The sequence below is a fragment of the Rhineura floridana genome, chromosome 16 (assembly GCF_030035675.1).
Source record: "Rhineura floridana isolate rRhiFlo1 chromosome 16, rRhiFlo1.hap2, whole genome shotgun sequence".
Taxonomy (NCBI): domain Eukaryota; kingdom Metazoa; phylum Chordata; class Lepidosauria; order Squamata; family Rhineuridae; genus Rhineura; species Rhineura floridana.
In genome coordinates, this window is record NC_084495.1 from 12184840 (window position 1) to 12208204 (window position 23365).

The 23365-nt window shown below is 43.2% G+C and overlaps 1 protein-coding gene across 3 annotated transcripts in view; it reads left to right on the top strand.

Annotated features, from left to right (window-relative positions):
• The window catches only part of LOC133371487 (collagen alpha-6(IV) chain-like), a 294936-nt gene that overhangs the window by 209825 nt on the left and 61746 nt on the right, over positions 1–23365 (top strand). For all 3 annotated transcript variants that reach the window (XM_061598999.1, XM_061598997.1, XM_061598998.1), the window contains 9 exons: positions 1641–1694; positions 7064–7123; positions 9685–9729; positions 10692–10745; positions 13383–13452; positions 15311–15421; positions 18576–18725; positions 19521–19625; positions 20850–21007. In XM_061598999.1, the coding sequence (XP_061454983.1) occupies positions 1641–1694; positions 7064–7123; positions 9685–9729; positions 10692–10745; positions 13383–13452; positions 15311–15421; positions 18576–18725; positions 19521–19625; positions 20850–21007 (807 nt within the window). The remainder of the gene's footprint in view (positions 1–1640; positions 1695–7063; positions 7124–9684; positions 9730–10691; positions 10746–13382; positions 13453–15310; positions 15422–18575; positions 18726–19520; positions 19626–20849; positions 21008–23365) is intronic.

A 23365-nucleotide genomic window follows, 5' to 3' on the forward strand; every position in this document is an offset into this window, starting at 1 on the left:
ATACAGCCGTCTTTCAGAGTGCAATCTCAGAAGAGAACATCCATTGACCTCCTTCCAACTCTGATTCTTTATTGATGCTGGCCACTGGATCCAACTGATATTAGAGAGAACTGATGAACTGGGAAATCCTTCGTTCAGATTCTCTTTTTTGGCATACTCTCTGTGTTAACTGGCAGGAATTTGCTCAGAGGTTAGGAACATCCTTTTGACCTTCTGTTCCCCAGGGAAAAAGCCAAGATAACAGTGTGTCTCATACCCCTACAGCGATTAAAAATATTTATCAGCCTTTGAAAGTGATTATTCTCTATTTCAAGGAGCACAGAGGAGAAGAGACAATTGAGGCCAGTTATTGCTCGGTCTTGGATATTTATTCAACTCTGTAAATAATTAACTCACTTGAGATCTGATTTCCAGAAGGCTTGATCAATGATTTCCCACACGATTTCCCTCCCCCTCAAGGTGCCCTAAGCATTTTTGGCCCCCTCTCTTTTGAAGTTTATTTGTCCTGGGAATTTGAGCTTTCCCAAGAGGAGAGGCAGTCAAAAGGCTTCCCAAGATTTTAATCATTAGTTTAGAAATGTTGACATACCATACTATTTCCATATGGAACCTCTGAATCGTGAAACTATGTTAACTCAGGTGGAAGATGTAATCTCTTAAGGAAACAAATAAGGACAGCCAAATGGTAGCTTTGCTTTTTTATGATGTATGATTTGTCCAAAGATTCTATTTCCAAGCTGGATTAATGTGTATTTGCTGAAAACTAGGCTGAAGAGACTTTGAGCATTATTACAAATTATCTGGGAGTAAACTGGATCATTACAGTTGATTTGCTTTGTCAAAGGGCTGGTTCGGACATAATGCTAAACCAGAGTTTAGTATTATATAAGGGGGGGATGTAAGGAGGCAGTGATTTCCCTCCCATCTGGTATTCTTCACAATCAGCACTGTTTCAATTCTCAATTCTGCTGCAGTTCAGCCTCCACTAAACCCTATGTTGTTCTTCTTGCTATCCACTGTGGCTGAAGCTAGCATAATCCATTTTAGCGGAAGGAAAATGTTAAAAACAGTGGAGAAAATAACAGTTATTTACATGTGGTCTAAAAACACAACAGTGGTGATAACACTCAAATTTGCCTGCACAATTTCCTTTCCTGCCCTCTGACAAACTTGCAAATTATGGCAATTTCTGCTACCATTTGTGATGGAATTCTCCGGCATCTCCAGCTATGAGTGCAAACCTGGGTGAGCCTCAGGTTCACACAGTCCCTCCCTTTCTGGTGCAGTTATGCGAAGGCGTTTGGAAACTTTTGCTTCCGTTTTAGAATAACCACAGCTTACTGTGTTATCCAAACCTGACAAACTATAGTTAATCTTAAACCAGCCAGCTACAAACCATAGTTTAAAATAGTAGCTTGTTTCAAAAACCATAATTAAGATTAACCACAGTTTAGGATTTGGATGTAATGCTAAACTGTGGTTGCTATAAAATGCAAGCAGAAGATTCTCGTTTCCTCCTTGTGCACAGAAGATCTGGAGGAGAATGATGAGAGAAGTTGTACTGCAATGTGCACTTTGGTTCCCATTTCCTTGGAATAACTGACCTTTTCTATAAATCCTCTTGGTTGTTGTTTTTCCAGGGCATTCTTGGCCCCAAAGGTTTTCCTGGTCCTGATGGGTATCCTGGTCCTCCGGTAAGTTGACTTATGCCACAGCACAAAAGTCTGTGATGTTTCCACTTCTCTCACAAAGGCTCACAAATGCAAAGACTGTGTAAAGCAGTGGTGGGGAATCTGTAGCCCTCCAGATGTTTTGGGGCTTCCAGCTCCCAACAGCCCCAGCCAGCATGGCCAATGGTTCAAGGATGATGGGAGTTGCAGTCCGACAACAGCTGGAGGGCCACAGGTTCTCCAGTGCTAGTATAAAATAAGTGAGGTGCAAGAGCTCCTTTCCTTTATTAGCTTTCTGAAGTATGAGTGCAGCCACACGGTTCGGAGAGAGAAAGCCAAAGAAAGAAGTCTCTGTTCCATGCCTTTTTGTTGCAGGTGACTCTGAGTCTCGCCTGACTCACTTTGCATCTGCATTTGTTTCTGGGAATGACGTTTTTGTGCACATGCCTCTGACAGCCACAGTGTGGAAAGAGGTTTAAGTGAAAAGTTGGAATTAGGTTTTGAACCAGGTTCTAAAGGGTCAAAGAACATGAGCTCACTTCTTGAGCCACATCCGTTACATATGTTTAAGACAGTGTCATACCACTTTAAGCAGTCATGGCTTCCCCCAAAGCATCTTGGGAGCTGTAGTGTGTTAAGAGTGCTGAGAGTTGTTAGGAGACCGCTTTTCCCCTCACAGAGCTACAATTCCCAGAGTTCCCTGGGAAGAGGGATTGATTGTTAAACCACTCTGGGAATTGTAGGTCTGTAAGAGGAACAGGGGTCTCCTAAGAACTCTCAACTTACAATTCCCAGGATTCTTTGGAGAAAGGCCTTTCTGTTCAAAATGGTACAAGCTTGCTTTAAATGTAAGGTGTGGATGTGACTTTTCCACCTTAAAAACAAACATGGACAACATGCAGCCTGTGCAATCTGCAGCAGAAGATCCACATGCGAAAGAGAGGAGGGGGCTCCTTGATCCTTTCCCCCTCCAGCAAAAATTGCCTTCCTCAGCATTTTTTCCCCATACTATATATTCCTTCTACTACTATTACCCAGGAAGGGAAAACAGCTGGAGCGCTGAAAGTTTGACGGGGAGAGGGGAACCACCGGAAGGGAACAGGTTAAGAAGCCTCTTCCAGAGATGGGGATCCGGTGACCCTTCATATCCTGTTGCTATTATTTGTTAGAATTATTAGTCACAATTGTTAGTCACCCAAAGGATTCCAAGCAACGTGCAACACATTTAAAAACTAAGCATGAATGCATTGTGCCATTAGCAGATTCATGCAAAACACCTGCAGTTGGTTAAAATGTATGTGTACAGAACAACCACACACACCCCCTAACAGCAACAGGCAGCGCTGGCAGCACACTGACAGCAAAAAAAGAAAAATCCCACCAAAAGCCTGGGGGGGGGGAAATAAGGCTTACCTGGTGCCAAAAAGATGTCAACACAGGCACCAGGTGGACCTCGCCGGGAAGTTTATGCCGCAGATGGGGAGCCACAACAGAAAAGTCCTTCTCCCTTGTCATTACCCTCCGAGCCTCCCTCAGAGGGAGGACCCTGGGGAAGGTGTTCTGTAGCAGGATTTTGTGCCAGAACATTTTTATCTACAACCTGCTGCCATGCCTTGCTTGAAAATAAATTACAATCAGCAGCGGCTAGTGCCTGTTGGAACTGGTAGGGCGGAAGGAAGGGAGCCCAAACAGTAGGTGGCGCCAGAGCCAATGGCAGGCGGAGCCAACTCATTCTAGTTTTGTCCCCATCTTCCTCCCGCCTGCTGAGTTCTACAAGGGCAACACTGAGACAGAGGAGGAGGAAGCTGGTGCCACACGGTGGACTGATTGTAAGTTGGAAGGCAGGCAGGTGGGAGTTGGCTGAAGGCAGGCTGAGGGTGGTGGGGCAGAGCCCCACTCGCCCTAATGGACCAATCTCCTCTAAAATGCTTCACATAGCAGAAGGCAGCAACAGCACTTCATTTTTCCTTATTGTTGGAGAGGCAGGATGGCATCCCCGCACTTATTTGTGTGTGTTGTCCCACATTTCCAAAGCATATTTTTCTTCCATATTTAACTCCAGGTTTTTGAGAGACACTGACCTTTCCAAGGACCTGTCCAAACAGGCGCTCCTAACTGGGTGTTTTTTATTCCTTTTTCTTGCCCTCGTCAGCAGGATCTTCCCTGCTTTCCCACCTTCTTGGGTGGCAGCAACAAATTTCCGCAGGCACGACTCTTTCGTCAGTGTTATTCCATAGATTCTAAGGAATAAATATTTTAGGAAACTTTACAAACCCCTTTACAGCCTAAAGAATAAATATTTTAGGAAACTTTTCAAGCATGGGGTAAATTATCTGAATTTCATCAATGTTGTGTGCTCTCTCATGCCCCTATCCTGTCTTCGGGTGCTTTGCACTGTTTTTTGTACTGGTGCTATTAAACATGATCTGTGTTTGAGGGTGTGTGAGGAAGGGAAATGCTTTTTTTGCACACATTCCTTTTTTATGTAGGCCAAAGAATCATGCAGAAAACATGTGGAGCTCCCTACAAGCAGGAGCTCTCCACTTTGTATGAGCCAGGGATTGCTCCAGGTATGCACAGGGGCACCCCACTGCATACTGGGATGTAGTTGGATAGCTAAGCTCTAGGAGTCTGAGGCAATAGAGCAGAAGTTTTGGATGGCCAATCAACTGACTAGGGATGTGCTGGAATTCTGCCCAATTCGGATTTGGTACCAAATTTTCCATTAATTTGCTTATTTTCAATTGTTAAGGATCGGATTTTAATGTAGCAAATTTCTGTGGCTATTTTTGAAAACAGACTTTAAAAAGCCTGTAAAACATTGATTTCAAGAATGATAATTTATCGATATTTCCTTTAAAATATCAATTATTTCCTTCAAACTATCAATATTTTAAAGGAAATCAATATTTCCTCCAAAATATCAATATTTCCTTTAAAAATATCAATATTCATATTGATCTTTTTTCTGAGCAGAAAAAAACCCAGATCAGTAAAAGCAGCAGCTAGGGGACATAGAACAAATTCGAATCAATGCCAACCTGTTAGGTCGACGGAAAGCTTTGGAACTGGCACCAGCCTACGGATCCCATCTCTGCAGCTGACCCAGAGAGGATCTGAAGAAAGTGGACAAAGAAAATTGTTTCTTCCTCTCTCATCGTATGAGGGGCCATCCAATGAAGCTAAATGTTGAAAGATTCCTACAAAAGACAGCAATTTTTCACACAGTGCAAAATAGGCAATTTGCTCCCACAAGAGGTAGAGATGGCCTCAGACTTGGATGGCTTTAAAAGACATTTCCATAGCGGGTACGGCTATCAATGGCTACTAGCCATGATGGCTGTGCTCTGCCTCCACTGTGGGAGGCGGTATGCCTCGGTTTGCCAGTTGCTAGGAATCGCAGGTGGGGAGAGTGTTGTTGTGCTCAGGTCCTGCATCTGGTTGGCCACTGTGAGAACAGAGTGCTGGATAGATGGGTGTTTGGCCTGGTCCAGCAGGCTGTTCTTATGTCATGATCACCATCATCCATTTATTTCAATATAGCCACTTGCCATGCTGCCTGGTTGTAGGCTTGGAATGTAGCAGGGGGCCAGGTTGGATAAAGGATATAAAAAGTGGAAATTCCTCTGTTTCTCCAATCCCTTGCTCTACAGCAGGACTGGTCAAGGAGGTGCCTTCCAGATGTTGCTAGACTACAATTCCTATCAGCCCCAGCCAGCAGGACCTATGGTCAGAGATGATGGGAGCTATGGTCCAGCAACTCCTGGAAGGCATCACAGTGGCTGCTTTGACTCGACGGGTACTAATTTTCTGGTTAAGCCTAAGAGTATCCTCTCTCTTTCCCACCAGTATCCCTTTTCCCTTGCAGCTCCCTGTCACTGGAAAACCCTTTCAACTGAGGCCGTATCTGCACTATACATTTAAAGCAGTATTATACAACTTTAAACAGCCATGGCTTCTCCCAAAGAATCCTGGGAACTGTAGTTTCTTAAGGGTTGTTAAGAGACCCCTAGTCGCCTCACAGAGCTACAGTTCCCAGTGTGGTTTAACAACAGATTCATAAGGTCATAAAATAGTAGAGTTGGAAGGGGCCTATAAGGCCATCGAGTCCAGCCCCCTGCTCAGTGCAGGATTCCAACTTCAAGCTTCCCTGACAGGTGGCTGTCCAGCTGCCTCTTGAATGCCTCCAGTGTTGGAGAGCCCAGCTACCTCCCTAGTTGGTTGGTTCCATTGTTTACCACTCTTAACAGTTAGGAAGTTTTTCCTGATGTTCAGACAAAATCTGGCTTCCTGTAACTTGTGCCCATTATTCTGTGTCTTGCAGTCTGGATGATCGAGAAGAGATCCAGGCCCTCCTCTGTGTGATAAATCCCTCTTCTCAGGGAACTCTGGAAATTGCAGCTTTGTGAGGGGAATAGGGATCTCCTAACAACTCTCATTACCCTTAAATGACAATTTCCAGTATTCTTTGTGGGAATTTATGACTATTTAAAGTGGCGTAATACTGCTTTAAATGTAAAGTGCAGATGGGGCCAATAACCCAGAATAAATTAGTAGTTAGCACGTGTGCGCACATAGCATGTACACACACGCACATTTGGAACTCCCTCCCATTGCATATCAGACAGGCACTTTCTCTGTTGTCTTTATTGTCCTGCTAAAGATGTTTCTCTTTCAACAAGCCTTCTAAAATCTTGATCTCAGTTAACATCTGTCTTGCACTTGAATTAATTTTATGTATGTGTGTATGTCAAACGGTTTTTATATATATGATTCTCATGGGAGGCAATTCATACATGAAATAAGTAATGAAATAACTAATAGTTATTTTGTAATGAAATTAATGATGACAGACAGACAGACAGACAGACAGACAGATAGATAGATAGATACATAGATAGATAGATAGATAGATAGATAGATAGATAGATAGATAGATAGATAGATAGATAGATAGATAGATAGATAGATAGATAGATAGATAGATAGATAGATAGATAGATTTGTCATTGAGAATGTGTTGTTTTTAAAATAATATTAGAAACTACACTAGCCACCAGGGTTGTCAGTCAGTGCCCAGCTCAGATGTAACCATTTCAAAAATAAGTGTAATGCCCACTTTTCTTCTTTTGAGATCTGTAATGGGAAATGCCTAGAGTTTGCTCATCCACAGTCTCCAGTTACATCCAAACTGGGAAACTGTGGTTTAATCTCTGACTGCAAATCAGGATTACAAACCATGGATATGAAACCGACAGATTTCCCTCTGTTCCTTTACCTGAGAGTATACCGTTGGTTTCCATCTGTTTTCCTTTTTGCATTGTACTTTCTTTTCACACTGAGGTGTGGATTAATGCATGTGTCTTTGGCCATTCCACCCCCCACCCTTTCAGGGCTTTGGGTTTGTTGGAGAAAAAGGAGAAAAAGGTGTGCCTGGTTTGCCTGGACCCAGGGTAAGTAGTCACAAAACCCATCCTTTGCTGTTTTGGGAGATGTCTGTGTGGAGTGGGAGAGTGTGGTGTCACTGGGCTTAGCAGGCTGGGCTCTAGATTTTTTGGTGGTGATGGGTCCTGGGCAGGTTGCCTTTGATGCTCCCCAGCACCTGCTGCCGAATTGTGGCCTTCCCTGGCAGCAGAATTGTAACAGCTGCTCAGCTTCTGGGCCATTACAGTGTCATCGACACCAGATCGTCCTTCCAAGTGAGATTGGGAGTCTGGTGGCACCACTGCCATCTTGGGGACCAGGTGGTGGAAGGCACTTGGGAGGGGGCAGCAATGCATCAGCCCCAGCGAACCCTGCCAGAGCATGAGGGCCCTTCTGGGGCATATGGGCCCTGGCAGAAAGGAAAGGGCCATGGCACAGTGCTAGATCACATGCTTTGCATGCAGAAGGTCCCTGGCTCAATCCTTGGCCTCTCCAGGGAGGGCAGGGAGAGACCCCTGTCTGAACCCTAGCGAGCTGCTGCCAGTCAGTGTTGGCAAAACTGAGCCAAATGGACTAGTGGTCTGACTCTTTAGTCTTCCTAAAGGCAGCTCCCATGTTCCTAAATCCCTCAGAATGCCCGTTGTTCATGCTGGTGCTTTGCGTTAGTTTGCTGAGCCTTCACTACCAGCTGTCCTTTTAACTGCTTAATTAAAAGTAGATTTCAGTGCTCACATATGTTGATTTAAACATATTGGGCTGCAATCTAGACCTCTCTTAACTCCAGGCTGTAGGCGGTTTGGATTCAGTGGAGGTGTCCCTTTGCTCACTTCTGCCAGCTGAGCTAGCCTCTCACCAGGCGGAGGCCAGGTGGTGGTGACCCTGCCAACCAAACCTAGAAGAAAGACAAGGTGGTGGGTCTGAGCTGCCCCACAACCCACTGGATCCTGAGCCAGCCTCACAGCGAGCCAGCATCAGAGCTGAGCTGGGGTTGGCGTAGTGATAAGGCCCAGTCTGTCTGCACCCTCCTCACCTTCCAGCACTGATGTCGTTCGCTCAGCAGAGCCCCAACAGTCACCGCGGGGTGTTAGGGCTGCTCTGTTCATGTTGGAATTTTATTCTGTAAACCTCTTCAGGGTCCTTTCCCCAAAGGAACCTCTCATGTATGAATGATTTTAGTAATTAACAAATATAAAAAGGAAATTATTATATGCCAAACAGTCCATTTACATAAGAAGGAAATGGCAAGTTGACTGCCCTACAACAGCAATAACCCCATGTCTATGTTTACCTTCGGGTTGGATTCCCAAACAGTACAAACTTCTCCTTTGGCTCAGATCCTAAGAAAAGTTAACTTAAGGACGTTCACGGAAGGAAAGTTTCCTCCCCTGTGCAGCTGCTTGCGACCCCCGAGGTTAGAGGCCCTTCTTGAATAATCGAATGGGGTGAAGCAGATGAGAACCTCATCTCCTGTGAATTTAAGCAAACTTTTCTTAGGATCCAAACCCAGTTTGGGGTGATTCCCCGTTGCCCTAGCACTGCTTGCTTCTTGCTCTCAGCACACCTCAGTTCATAACATGTCAATGTGGCAACCATGAACATTTAGCATGTGGACTTTCATGAAGCCAGTTTTTACTGTGGAAAAAAAATCATTTGGAGATACCTTAAGAAGTGCTGGATTATTATTTTTTAATTGGCAGTGTTATATAATGGAGAGCCAGTGTGGTGTAGTGGTTAGAGTGATGGACTACGACCTGGGAGACCAGAGTTCGAATCCCCACACAGCCATGAAGCTCACTGGGTGACCTTGGGCCAATCAGTGCCTCTCAGCCTCAGAGGGAGACAATGGTAAACCCCCTCTGAATACCGCTTACCATGAAAACCTTATTCATAGGGTCGCCATAAGTCGGAAACGAATTGAAGGCAGACCATTCTTTCTTCATATTATATTATATTATATTATATTATATTATATTATATTATATTATATTATAGATGTCAGGATGCTTTTTTGTAAGATTCATGTGAATTTTTAGATATATTTTATAACTGTTATTTTTTTGTTTTGTATATGATTCACTTTGTTTTCATTTTATGTACATTGTTTAGAGATGTATTGCTCAATTACATTACTTAAAATGTGGATTACTGCTGTTCTTATTATTAACAACTGTATTAAAAGTAGAATTTATATTGATTTTCGTTGAAATGTAAACCACTTTGAGATTTTTTGAAATATAAAGTGATATACAAGTTAAATAAAATAAAAAATAAATCGTAACAGCTAATCTGGATATAGTTTGCCGCACATGGTTAAAACAATGTTGTTAATGGTTTTGTAGGTCTTGAACTATTTCAATTAATTAATGGTTTTGTAGGACTTCAGGGGGAAAATAAATTCCCCTCTGGCCACCAAGCTTCTTGCTCCTGCCAGCAAATTCCAAAGACACCCAAGAATATTTGGCCGGGGAGCAAGAACTTCATCTAGCTTCATCTAGCTAGGTATTGATGTAATAATGGTGAAACTTCAGTTGGGCTGTCCCGGAGTCTTGCAGAAATGTGTAATAATATCTCTTGCTTTCCTCCTATTTAGGGAGACATGGGGTTGAAGGGCTTTGATGGGAGCCCAGGCAGAAAGGTATGTAGTGACTTTCAGTGATGTTTGGTGCCCATTAAGACAGGATGGGTGGAAAGCAGAGTGATCAAAATTAGGAGGAACCAGAGCCAATGACAGGCGCAGCCAAATAATTCTGGTTTTGTCCCTGCAAAGTTCTCCAAGGGGCAACACTTGAGACTGAGAAGGAAGAGGAAATGATAGGCGGGCAGGTGAGGGCTGGCTGAGGGCAGACTGAAGTTGGTGGGGCAGTGCCCCATTTGCCCTAAATAGGCCAGCCTGTCCTGGTGATTTTAATTCCACTCTATGTTACGCTGGCAGCCACTCCCAAAATGGTGGTGGCTCCTAAGTGGTGGAATCACCTGCCCTATTCTGTGCCGCACATCCAGGACCTTGGACCTTTAAAGGGTCAGTAAAGGTTTCCTTTCCAGACAGTTTTTTAAATAAATAAATAAATAAATAAAATAGCAGTTGGGAATGCCCTGGTCTAGATTCCCTGCATCGAGTAGGTTGTTCATGTAGATGACCCCGAAGACCTCCAACCTTATGACTCTGTGTTGTCTTTATTGTCAGCTCATTGTTGTAATCTCCACTTGTTGTGATGTCCTGTTGTTTTATTATTTTGTTTGCACTTCTAATTGTTTTAATTTGTCACCCACTCTGAAAACAGTAGTTGAACAGCAGGCTATACATTTCTAAGAAAATGCATAATAAATTGTGTGGACTCTTCTGTATAATCTCATTTTGCTATTTAAGAAGTATGGCAGAGTGGCTTGGTGACTACAGAGTAAGACTTTGACCTGTCAGATCTGTATACAAAGGTCAGTTCACTGGATGGCCTTTGGCAAATCATAACCTATTGCAGTGCAGTGTTTTGGACCGGTGCAGTCAAACAGTTAAAAGCTGCTGTTTATGCTGAGATAGGAATAAGTAGAAATGATCACAATTATTATTATTATTAACAGCTAATCATAACTGTCATGCAGGGCCTACCAGGTGACCCAGGAGATCCTGGATGGGATGGATCACCAGGAGGAAAGGTAATTTCTCACATAGAAACTCGAACTGCTAGTACAAGCTTTTAAGATATACAGAACAAAGGGAGGCATTCAGAAAGAGGCTATCTAATTTATTTATAACAACAAATTAATGAGTGTCAATTCTTATATAGTCAAAATGGCACCATCAGTGCCCAACTGGGGGAGGTATTAATATCTTAGGTGATCCCCAGGTTTGGGGGGGGGAGTTTAAAACCTCTGGGGGACACAGACACAGTCCAATAAGGACTGAGCATGCTCAGCAGTCACAGAGTACTGACTAACTGTAGTGGGGTGGGGGAGGAAAGAAAGTGAAACTGGGGAGAGGAGGAATGGAGTGGTGTATCCTAAAAAAGGGTGTGACTAGCCGGCCACAGCCATCAACTGGAGCACTCCACGGTGCAACATTTTGTTGCAGATCCCACTTGCATAGGTCTACATTGATTTACAATCAGGCGCACAAAACAAATCTTGAATGCAGAAACGGCAATTGCAGCGAGAAGCAGAAGCCATTTTGAAATTCTGTATTCATAAAAATGCTGTCAAGTTCTACGGTCGGTGACTCTAATGCATTGCAAGCATGACATATACATGCATACGCACACTTCTTGTGTACACTGTATCTGTTGACTCTAACCTGCCCTGAAGCACAGGGTGGGCATTTGCTAACTAATGAAATAACCTTAAAAAAATTATAATGATTCCAGATACCATTCAATGGGAAGCTGATCCACTAATCCTATTTTGTGCAGGAATTATTATATATTGTGACCTTGCCTGCCATTTCTAATAATGCATCCTACAACAACCCAACATGGAAATATTTCTCCATCAAGTGGTAAACTTCCAAGGAGTTATGTCCAGTGGTGGCTTCTGCCCGTTGCGATGAAAAGGGCGGAAAGCAGGGCGACCAATATTGGGAGGAACAAGAGCCAATGACAGGTGCACCACGAGCCAATGACAAGCATAGCCAAATAATTCCATTTTGTCCCTGTCCTTTTCTCTACTGGGTTCTGCGAGGAGCAACTCTTGAGACTAAGGAGGAATTGCTGATAGGCCGTACCGCCCCCTGGACTGGCTATAAGTAAGAAGGCAGGCAGGTAGGGGCTGGACGAGGATAGACTGAGGTTGGTGGGGCAGCGCCCTGTTTTCCCAAATGGTGAGTGTCAGGTCCCTTCCTGTCAGGATCCCACCTCAGGGTCCTGGTTTTTAAATGGTTCTCTCACAGGCTCTAGCAAAGATCTCTCAAGATCCCACTGCTAGGCAGCACCACCAGTCACTCCCAGTAATTCAATATTGCCTTGAGACTGTGCCTTAGTCTTCTCCAGGCCTATTGTGTCTGGGTGCACTTGCAGGCCACAGCCCCCCTGTATCTTTGTGCCTATAAACTTTGCATACAGCCCTGGGTTGCTCTGGATACCTGATAATGTTACACTATCTCTTCACCGCTGCCACCATTAATAATGTTTCCCCACCTTGGTATTAGCCCTGCCCACCCTTCTGGTCTGTGAAACCCAGCCAAGGATCAGGCGTTAGGTAAACCAAGAAATATTTATTTATATACACAGGAATAACAAGATTACTTAAAGGTATAGTTTAACAAGTGTATGGTTTCATCAGATGTGTTACTCTTTATGTTACTAGTCAATAACTTGCGTCACTACCAGCCTAATCCAATCCAACCCACAAAACCAACCAACAGCCTCCCTCAGAACTCCCACCACCAGAACCAACTCTCAACTGTCATCCTCTCATTTATACCTTCAGACACTCAAATGCTCAGCCAATCATAATACAACATTCTCCAGCATTCCAGCCCATGTACTCCCCCCTCTCACAAAGTCCACTTACCATATACACTCTAATAAACCCGCACTTACCATATTTACAGTCATATATATACAGGGACATCACAGTGAGCATTTACTGATTATGTCCATAAGTGTTGCCCTCCCTCTGAATTAAACATCATAGCCAAATTCATGTGATGAATCCCTGATGCTTCCCCCAAAAGCAGCTATTGAAATGGAGAAGCAAGGGGTTCTTCATTCCAAATCACTCTGTCCCCCAAAAGCTTTAACTGTTAAAGGTTCTTTCTCTTTCAATGGGATCAGAAATTAGCATAGAGCAGGGGTTCACAGACAGTAATCTGTGGACCACCCATAGTCCGTGAGCTTCATTCAGGTGGTCCACAGCATCTCTGTGAATCTGAAGATGGGAAATGACACATCCATTGCATTAAAAATACTGTATTTTTATTGTTTCTTTTATTTCTTGTATTTTGTTATATTACAGTTTGAATTCTATGAAATTCAAAGTGTAATACAATAAAATACAATGTATAAGAAGCAATAAAATACAATTAAAATCAATATGAATATTTTATTTATGCATTTATAATCTGCACTTTCATACAAATCTATCAAGGTGGAGTACAGCATGCAAAAACAAAATCAGTAAAAATAACTATAGAAACATCATTAAAAGCATTAATCAAGCATCAATAAATACAGATTGGTTAAAAGGGGGGGAATCAAATTACAAAGTCCTGTCTAAACAATATAGTTTTCACAAGATGGCTGAAAGAAGGGAGAGATAACAGTGATCAATGAATATACATCCTTGTGTTTCATTTTCCAGGGTGACTTTGGTGATATTGGCCCACCAGGTCCTACAATTATTATCGATACAGAAGGTGCCGTGATCTCAGGTGCATTTTTATTTCTTCTTTTACAAAGACTTTTATATATGTACAGGCCCACACTACTGTAGAATACAGCTTTTCATGAAAGGTCATCAGATAAGACCAGATCACACATGACAGTTCACCTTTAGTGGTGCTGAAATTATGGCAAATTATGTTCCATGAGACCTACAGATGTGTGAGTGCCAGACCAGTGCATGCATTGATAACCCACTCTCAGGTCCTCAGAAGAGTTGCTGCGAATCAGGGATCAATATGGAACCTGCACAGAGATCATGGGGAAGCTTTTGATCAAAGACTTTGGAAAGATGACTGCCAGGAACAACACTTTTTCGTTTTAGACCCCAACCATGGCATTTCTGCAACTGTAGCTCAGTGATAGAGCGTCTGCCTTGAATGCAGAAAGTATCAGATTCAGTCCCTGGGCTCTCCAGGTAGGCCTGGGAGAGACTCCTGCCTGCAATCCTGGAGAGCGATTGCCAGGCAGTGTAGATATCACTGAACTAGCTGGTCTGATTCAGTTGAAGTCAGCTTCCTGTGTTCCTATGGAGCCAACATACACAGAGATGTTAGTGATGAAGCTAACATGCCCACTCCTCCTCAAATGCTTTCAGTTAATGCTGAGAAAATTATTCCAAGCTCCACAGGAGGTGGATTGGACTGTGAAAGACCAACCCAAATGGTGTTTGCATTTTGACAAATTTGTAGGGCAGTCCAATATCTCAGAGAGGAGGTCAGGTCTCCTGCTCCCCTGGTACATTCACTATAGCTCCCCAATTTCCCTGCTTTTTAAAGTTTGATAGAAATATCTGTTGGCTATAGGTACGTTCTTAAACAGCAAGGTTTTTTTGCCTATTAGTGAATATATACTTTTAGGGACATTGTAAGTTAATTAATTAATTATATATGTTCTGTTTGGGTAAACAGGATTGCTAGAATATATTTGCTATCCTTATTTTTCATTTACTGTATACATTATTTAAATCATCAACGCATTTTTTTCTTTTTTGTTGTAAATATATTTTAACTGACTTGCCCTTTAATTAACCATAATAAAAATGGGGTGTATAACAGGGCCAGAGAGGGGTGTGGCCTGGGGAGAGCTTCCCAGGACCATATAGAGAGGCCTGGAGTGCCATAGTTGACCCACAGGCCTGCCAAGGTGCTTTCAAAAATAATTGTCTTATTTGCATGCAATGCTAAAACATGGTTTGTTTAACTTAAATGTGGTTTGTTTGTATGTCCAAGTCCACTCCTGCCAACTAACTATGCTTTGTGTTCGTGGCCAAGAAAACCAGAATATGAAACCATGGTTTTAAGTTGACTTTTGAATCCTGACTTGTGTTTTCCATCGTTTCTAGTCACATCTGACTACATATCCTGGCTTAATCTTGGTTTGTTTTAGCATTCAGGTTTTGAGGCAAGAGTGGTTTGAAAATGAAACCAACATTAAGTGAAACAAGCCATAATTACTTTGCTTGTCTGCAAAGCTGACCCTGGTTTGTTAACAAACCATAGCTTACTATGATATGGATAGGTAAAGCCAAGGGAAGGCCATCAGTTGAAAGGGGTGGGTTTTCAGGTGAAGGTTGGGTGCCACTGGAGCTGTTGCTCTTTGCCTAATTTCTGTATAACTCTGGAAAGTTCCAAAATGTACAGAACACCTATTTATAATTTATGGTGGGTGAATGAGGAACTGTAAATTGTTTGTGTATAATTATGTTTAAAAGAAATCAGTAAAACGTTAGTAACAAAATAAAATATGGTTAAGTGCATTCGTGTCGGCCACTGGTAGAGAAGATGGTGCTTTTGGTGAGATGAATGCAAAGGAGTTCTGAAGTCTTTCTCTTTTGTTTAATACCAGGTACTCTTGGAGAGCCTGGGACACCAGGAATCCCCGGCAATAGAGGTGATGAAGGGATCCTTGGTTTACCAGGTCTTCCTGGTATAGGAGGACTACCTGCACCCATTCCAGGTGAGAACATTAAGAAGAATTCTGCTGGATCAGGCCAAATGCCCATCTAGTCCAGCATCCTGTCCTCATGGTGACCAACCAGATGCCTGTGAGAAGCCCTCAAACAGGACCTGAGCGCAGCAGCACTCTCCCCTCCTGCAGTTTCAAGCAATCGATATTCAGAAGCATACCACCTCCAAATGTGGTGGTAGAACATAGCCATCAGGGTTAGTAGCCAGGTAAACCAGTTGAGGATCTAGGCTGGAGATGGAGAATTCCAGTGTTATTTGACATCTTTATTTAAAAAAGCTGAACAAGGTACACTTTAGATGCTCTCTTATAAGATGTTGATATAAACATTATCTCATAACATATGTTCTCTAGGTGATGTACAATAAGAAATCTAAAACATAAGATATAACAGAACAATCAGTTTAAGACTAAAATCCAGAGCCAACACAGAGAGTAAGCATAATACCAACCACAATCAAATTGCCTAAACCCCAGGTCTGTTTTCAAGCGCAATTCAAGCCGCTGGCTCTTCCCTCTAAAGCACTAATTAGCTTGGGACCAAGCTACTTGAAAGTGTGAATCTGTCCATCCCTTTAAGATCAGCTATTGCTCCCCTCTTGCATGTGCTTTCTGATGTATGGTTGTTTTTAGCGAGCAAGAGGGATTTTTCTGTGGTGGCCTTTGATCTGTGGAACTCCTTGCCCCAAGATATCAGAATTATCTTCCTCTTTATTTGCATCCCGTTGACAAGTGAAAACTTTGCCTTTTAAACAAGCTTTTTGTCTCTGTTACTGCGTAATGCTTTGACTGCTGGATCTGATGTTTGCTTTGTTGCTTTCTGCTGTTGTTATTATCTTCGTTTTAAGAAATTTCTTGCCCACTCTTCCATACAATATAATCCCAGAGCAGGGCACAATACCAATAAAACACAATAAAACCATTGTATCCCTACAATCATTATTAGGATAGAACAGGCAAAAATCACATGTAGCAACAACTCACAAAGCCCAGGAAAACAATTTCAACCAAACATCTGGGTAAACCGACAAGTCTTCAACTGACACCAAAAACTCATAAGAATTTGTGCCAAATGTATCTGAAGCGGAAGAGAATTCCACAGCCTATATCAAGAGTGCTTGTCCTGAGTTGCCATATACTGAATTCCTAGCAGATGTGACCTGGTCAAGAGGGCGTCCCCACTAGATCTTAACATCCAGGCAGATATATATACAACAAGGTGGCCTTTGGGTATCTAGTTCCTAAACAGCTTCATATGTCAGGTAAGAAGGGAAAATGGGAAGGCTATAGGGCACAGAAACAGATCAGTCCCAGGTTTGCCAGGATTCTGGAGAGATTTGGCTTTGTCCTATGGATTTGGGGGGTGGAGCCATGAAATATGTTATCCAGACCCTACATCAGGGATGGAAAATCTGTCCTTCCGGATGTTCTTGGACTCTATCTCCCATCAGTCACAGCCAGTATGGTGGCCATTGGTCAGGGCTGATGGGAGTTACACTCCAATATTTGGAGGGCCAAAATTCCCCACACCTGTCCCACATTTGGGGGGAATGGACCATCACTAGTTAGAATTCATTGTGACTCAGCTTGCCCCTCACAAAGCCGAGCAGCGACATAGAAAAATATGTAAGTGGAATTCTGGTGATGGATATTATAAATGTATAATTTAGGATTTTGTGGGTGAATCTAACTTCTGTTCCATGCATAAGTAATTGATATAAATTGAATAAAATTAAGATAAGTGGGATTTAACAGCGTGGCGTTCACAATGGGAAAGTGTACTATATATGAGCGATATTGGAAAACAGTGGGAAAACTGCCTGCATCCCTTGAAACTTTTTACAAAATAATGACGTCTCAAGCATCTGTTCTGACTATATGACTACCTGCCTATAGAAGGCTAGTAGCCTAGCCCACCTACCCAACTCTCTTTAGTTTTCCATTTCTCTCTTTGTTCTGTGTAGTTTAACTGCTTGCAGTCATGAATGAGCATTTTAGAAATTTTGCATTGTACATCACTTTAAATTTCACTTTTAATTGATTTTACCAGTTTGTGGTTCATTTTGTTTATCGTTAAGATGCTTTGAGACATTTCTTTTTGTATAAAGCGATGAACAAATGCAATAAATAACAACTGAGAATTATTGTTAATACTATTTATAAGAATATTTATAAACCAGCAACTCGTGTAAAAAATATGACGCTATGCAATAAAGCACCATAAAATTCTAAAATGATAAAATACAGAACCAATGTCCAACATTGAATTAAATTTACTCTCTAAAAACACTTGGCAAAACAGGAAACCTTTTCAGCAGACAATGAAATATCAAAATTGAAGTGAATATCTGATTTCAGTAGCAACAGTGTTCCAAAGCGCTGGTGCCCTACACTGAAAGCCTTAGTTTGCGTAGAAACTATCCGAATATGTGATAGCTGCAGGACGGTCAGGAGGGCTTCTCCAAATGATTGCAGTGGTCTGGCTGGTGTACAATAGGCAAAGTACTTCCCCTCTATCTTCTTCTGCTATTATTATTATTGTTGTTGTTATAAATTTATTATTATTATTATTATTATTATTATTATTATTATTATTATTAACATTTATGGATCCCACCTTTCCTCCCAGAAGGAGCCCAGGGTAGCAAACAAAACACTAAAACATCTTAAAAACAGACTTTAAAATATATTAAAACAAAACCTCTTTAAAAACATACTAAAACTAAATATCTTTAAAAATTTACTAGAACAAAACATCTTTAAAAAAAAAAAGCTTTAAAATCATCTTAAAAAGCAATTCCAACACAGATGCAGACTGGGATAAAGTCTCTGCTTGAAAGGCTTGTTGAAAAGGGAAAGTCTCCGGTAGGCACCGAAAAGATAACAGAGATGGCTCCTGTCTAATATTTAAGGGGAGGGAATTCCAAAGGGTGGGTGCCACAACATCTCTTTCAGCTGTTCACCCCTCCCATTTCCTTTTTGCCAGTTTCAGAAAGGCATCATTAGATGCTAACGTACCTGGCAGCCAAGTGGGATGGCCTGCCAGTGCCCCCCTTTTTTTTAATTTAAGACAGAGAGGATAATAATAGATAATTTTATAAAATATGAATGACTGGAAAGGTGATACAAGTCTTGTCTTTCATAGGTCCCCCAGGTCTGATGGGTTTCCCAGGTGTTCCAGGAGTGAAAGGTGACCTAGGAGAGCCAGGCAGAGCAATGATTGGATTACCTGGTCCACCAGGCAGAGATGGAGCTCCAGGGTTGCTAGGAGCTCCAGGGTTACCTGGACCATCACGTAAGTACATTATCGAGCTCAGCTTTCATACTACATTGAACCAGCAGGGTGTAGTGGTTAGATTGTTGGACTAGGACCAGGAGGCCAGAGTTCAAATCCCCACTCAGCCGCATGAAGCTGACTGGATGACCTTGGGCCGGTCAATGTCTGTCAGCTTAAACTACCTCACAGGGTTGCTATGATGATAAAATGGGGAGCAGGAGGGCCACGCATGTCACTTTGAGCGCCTTGGAGGAAAGGTGGGAGATAAATGTAATCAATGAAATGAAATTATTATAAGCACAAATGTGTGTGCCAGGCTTGAAGAAAAGGTAAAATTCTCACAGTACTGATGAAATGTTGCAGTTTTTGCCAGTCATTCATTTCTCCCCCCTCAAATCCAGAGTGGGTTTTTGTTTGTCTATTTATTTAAAAGTATTTCTGAATCGCTTAATATTTAAACATTTCTAAGCAGTATTTTTTTTAAAAAAAACCCACCAAAAACTTTATCATTAATCATAGACTCCAGTCTTATGGGTCAAAGAAAGGCTGGGCAAAAATAATGTCTTTACCGGACATCTGAATTAACTGATGGATGATGCTTCATGTATGGCAGAGGGGAAGGCATCACACAGTGCAGAGGCAATGGCCAAAAATGCTGTTTTTGGGGGTCCCCACTCTGTGATATTCTGTAGGGTGCCATGAGGAACATTTCCCCACATCTGATCTAAGTGATCTTACAGGTCTACACAGGGGGAGGTGGTCTTTCTGGTAACCAGACCCCGAGTTGTTTTCATCTTTGTGCCAAATCTGCAGGTCCCATACTTACACCAGAAGCAATCCTTGATGGAGAACCTGGGGAGCCAGGATCACCCGGACCGAGAGGGCCACCAGGAACGTTCGGGGTCGAAGGCCACAAAGGTGGGTAGATCCTCCATTGTACTTGTGCATTTTTACCTGGGCATTTTTACCTGCACAAACCGAAACACGCCTATTCTAAAGAAATTGTGTCCAGCTTTGGCCCTAATGGCACACTTCCCACTTTGGGTGGCAGAGATCCTGGGTTCAAATCCCAGACAGACCTTGCATTATGGGGGAAAGAGGAACAATGCATTCAGAAAATTGCAGAAGAAGCGTAGCTCGGTGGTAGAGCACATGTTTTGCATGCAAAAAGTCCCACATTTAATCCTTGGCATTTCCAGGAAAGACCTGTGTTTTTCATAGAGAACTGCGGCCTGTCATTGTAGATCAGGGATGGGGAACCTGTGATCCTCCAGATGTTGCTGGACTGTGCTGGCTAGGGCTGATGGGAGTTGGAGTCCAACAACAACTGGAAGGAAATGACAGTGTAGGCAATACTGAGGTAGATGGGCCTATAATGTGACAAAGTGTCTCTGTGATATTGGAATAGCACATTTGTTGGGGTGGGGGTAGCCTCTGCAATCATAAGAATCACTTATGGAACTTTAAAGAGGTGAATGATGTATTATATTCTCCCCATAAATACATCTCCAGGGAAGATCCTTGGCTCTGGTATGGAGAGGGTTTTGAATGCTGTCCACAGCCTTTCCCAACATTGCTATCCAATAACCCAAAGATGTGAGGAATTAGGCAGGGAACCTCATATGTGCAAAGCAGAGACTCTAGCACTGAGCTTATGGTGAAGAAGGTGGCACTTCACATGCAGGAGGGAAGTTAAATCATGGGAAAACATAAATAAGCCCTGTTGAGGAAGTATTGGCTCAGTTCAGCCATCAGGCCAAGCCATGATTAAGGAAGCTTAACCATAGTTTGATGTGTTGTCTGCTAACCATGGTTTATTAATTAAATCCGCTAGCAAACTAGAATCAGAAAGCGCAGTTGAAGTGTGTTTGCAAACCAGGGTTTGTGCTAACCATGTTTTGGTGCTATGCCTGAACTGACAAACCATATCAAGTTATGACCATTGCACTTCATCCAGAGGCCACACCACTTAGAAACTGGTGTGCTGAACAGGTGGAAACACAAAAGCAAACAAGCAGCTCCTGTTAATGATGGCTTGCTTGTTGGATATTTGGAAGCTCTATGCATGGTTTGAGTTCAAAACTATGGTTAATGCAAACCATGGGTTGGCTTAATTTCCAACATGGGCCGTTGTATTCCTAGGTGAAGCTGGCGATTGTGCTTGTGACGGAGGGATCACAGGAGCAGGTTTGAGAGGGGAGCCAGGCTCCCGCGGTCCACCTGGAAGACTAGGTGAACCAGGCCCGAAAGGACCTGTGGGAGATCCAGGAGATGGCATAACAGGGCCTCCAGGTCCACCGGTAAGTCAAGTTAGTTGCTGTAAACCACCAAGAGAGCTTTGGCTATGGGGCAGTATACAAATACAATAAAAAAATAAAAAATAAATAAGAATACATTTTCGTATTCACTGATGATGGGGGAAGGATGCCGGCTTTATTTATATAAATGAAACCCACAGAATCTGTTCAAAAGAACCTTCTTGCCCGCAGTGATGGCTGGTGGCTCCCTGTGAGTGAGGCAGTGGAATCCACGCTGGGTTTTAGTCCCAGCTGTCAAGGAACTGTTCAAGGTGTTTCAACTTCTTGAAAGTTCAGTCTAAAACCCGGAGTGAATTCCACTGCCCACTGACATGGAGCCACCTGCTGCCACTGCTTGCACGATGAGAGGAAACAGCGAGAAGCAGAAAGAAAGATGATGGCTCTGGGAAATTCTTGTCCAGCCACTGAACAGCTCATTAATCCAACCATTAATTAGAAAGCCAGTGTGTGGTAGTGAATAGGGTAGGCGTAGCCAACGTGGATTCCTCTACATGTTGCTGGACTACAACTCCCATCAACTTTGACCATAACCCACACTGCCTGGGGATGATGGGAGTTGATGTCCAACAACATATGATGGGCCACAGGTTGGCCACACCTGTGCTATGCAAATAATAAGAACATCATAATGTTAATTATAGAAGATAATTATTGATGACTGTGAGCCTATTGGTTGCTATTTGCAAGCTTCTCTGTCTCTCTGTCTTTTTAATATAAAGCTTGTTATAAGACATCTGAGGATCTTGAGGTAATTTGCCACTGTTTTTAGGTGCAAACTGTTTAAATGAAAAAAGTACTCATTGATAGGGGCAGGTCCAAGATATTCTTCTGCCTGAGACAGAGGACAAGATAAGAGTGTCCCTTTATTCTGTGTACAGACAGGCAGGTGAATCTTAGGCCTCATCTGTACTATACATTTTAAACAGTTTCATACCAAGCAGTCATGGATTCCCCCAAAGAATCCTGGGAAGTATAGTTTGTTAAGGGTGTTGAGAGTTGTTAGGAGACCCCCTACTCCCCTCACACAGCTACAGTTTCCCGAGTGATTTAACAAGCAATTCCTCTTCCCAAGGAACTCCACCACACCTGAAAACAGCAAGGTAGCCTAGGGCATGTGTGCTGAACCTATGGCCCTCCAGACGTTGTTGGAATATGGCTCCCATCATCCCTGACCATTGACCATGGTGGCAGGGGCTGATGAGAACTGTAGTTCATCAACAGCCGAAGGGTCACAAATGCCCCACCCAGGGCTGGATTAAGATGTGCTGAGGGCCTAAGCCATGACAAGATTCAGAGGCCGCACACCATGAAAAAGAAAGAGGAAAAAAGTGATGGGAAAGTGGCAAGGAGGGGATTAGCATAAATGATGCCTGGTGTGGGACAGGACTTCAGAATGTTTTGGTAGGCCAGCTCCCATTGTCTCCTCGTGAGGTCTGAGGTGAGGTTGGGCAGCCTGTGGATGACGCAAGTAGTCCAGCAGCCCTGGAAGAGAAGTTGATGGGATTGGGTGTGGATTGGGATGGGGAGGTCAAGGTTCCAATTTTTAGTGGTGGGTTTTATATGAAAGGTTATTTAAGCCAAAACAATTTCAATTATAATGAAACTTCTTAGTTATCTCCAGCATATTTCGAGGCCCCTCATAATGTGAGGCCCTAAGCCTTGGCTTGTTGCTAAACCTGGCACTGGCCCACCCGTGGCTTAGGAGGTGCAGGACAGGCTGTATCGGTGTTGAACCCCAGCTACCCCAAGCACATCAGGGAGAGTGGGCAGAGGAGGATGAGACTTCTGAGAGCTTTGAGGGAGAGGGAAGCATTAGCAGCCGTCCAGTCTCCCTAGACAATCCCCCGGGTGATCTAGACCCCACCCCACCTGAAGGCGCCTTGCCACCTGCAAGCGCTCTGCCAGAGCCGTTTGGGAGCAATCACGTACGCATGCCGACTCCGACACCCCAGGACTCCCCGCCTGGACCTTCAAACATTTCCCCGCCAACTTGCTTCCCACCTCCTGAAGTTGAGCTGGCAGCTAGCGAGCCTGTACTGTCCGATGAGCAGGCAGAGGCTCGCCCCCCCCTCGCCCCTCACGAGATGACGCGAGAAGCGGGACAGTCAGAGGGTGGGACCATGCAGGAGTCAGAGATTACGAGCAAAGACCTTTCCTACTTAAGGCAGCGCCCCCCTGGTTGAGGTGCTGAGTCAACTTACTCTACACACCGCAGATAATGCTTAGTTGGCATAGTTAGCATCAGTAGTGAGCCAGCCTAGTTAGGTCTATGAAACACACTGCTTTTGATGTAACCGTGACTCTAATAAAGCAAGAATTATTGCCAGTCTCACCTCCATC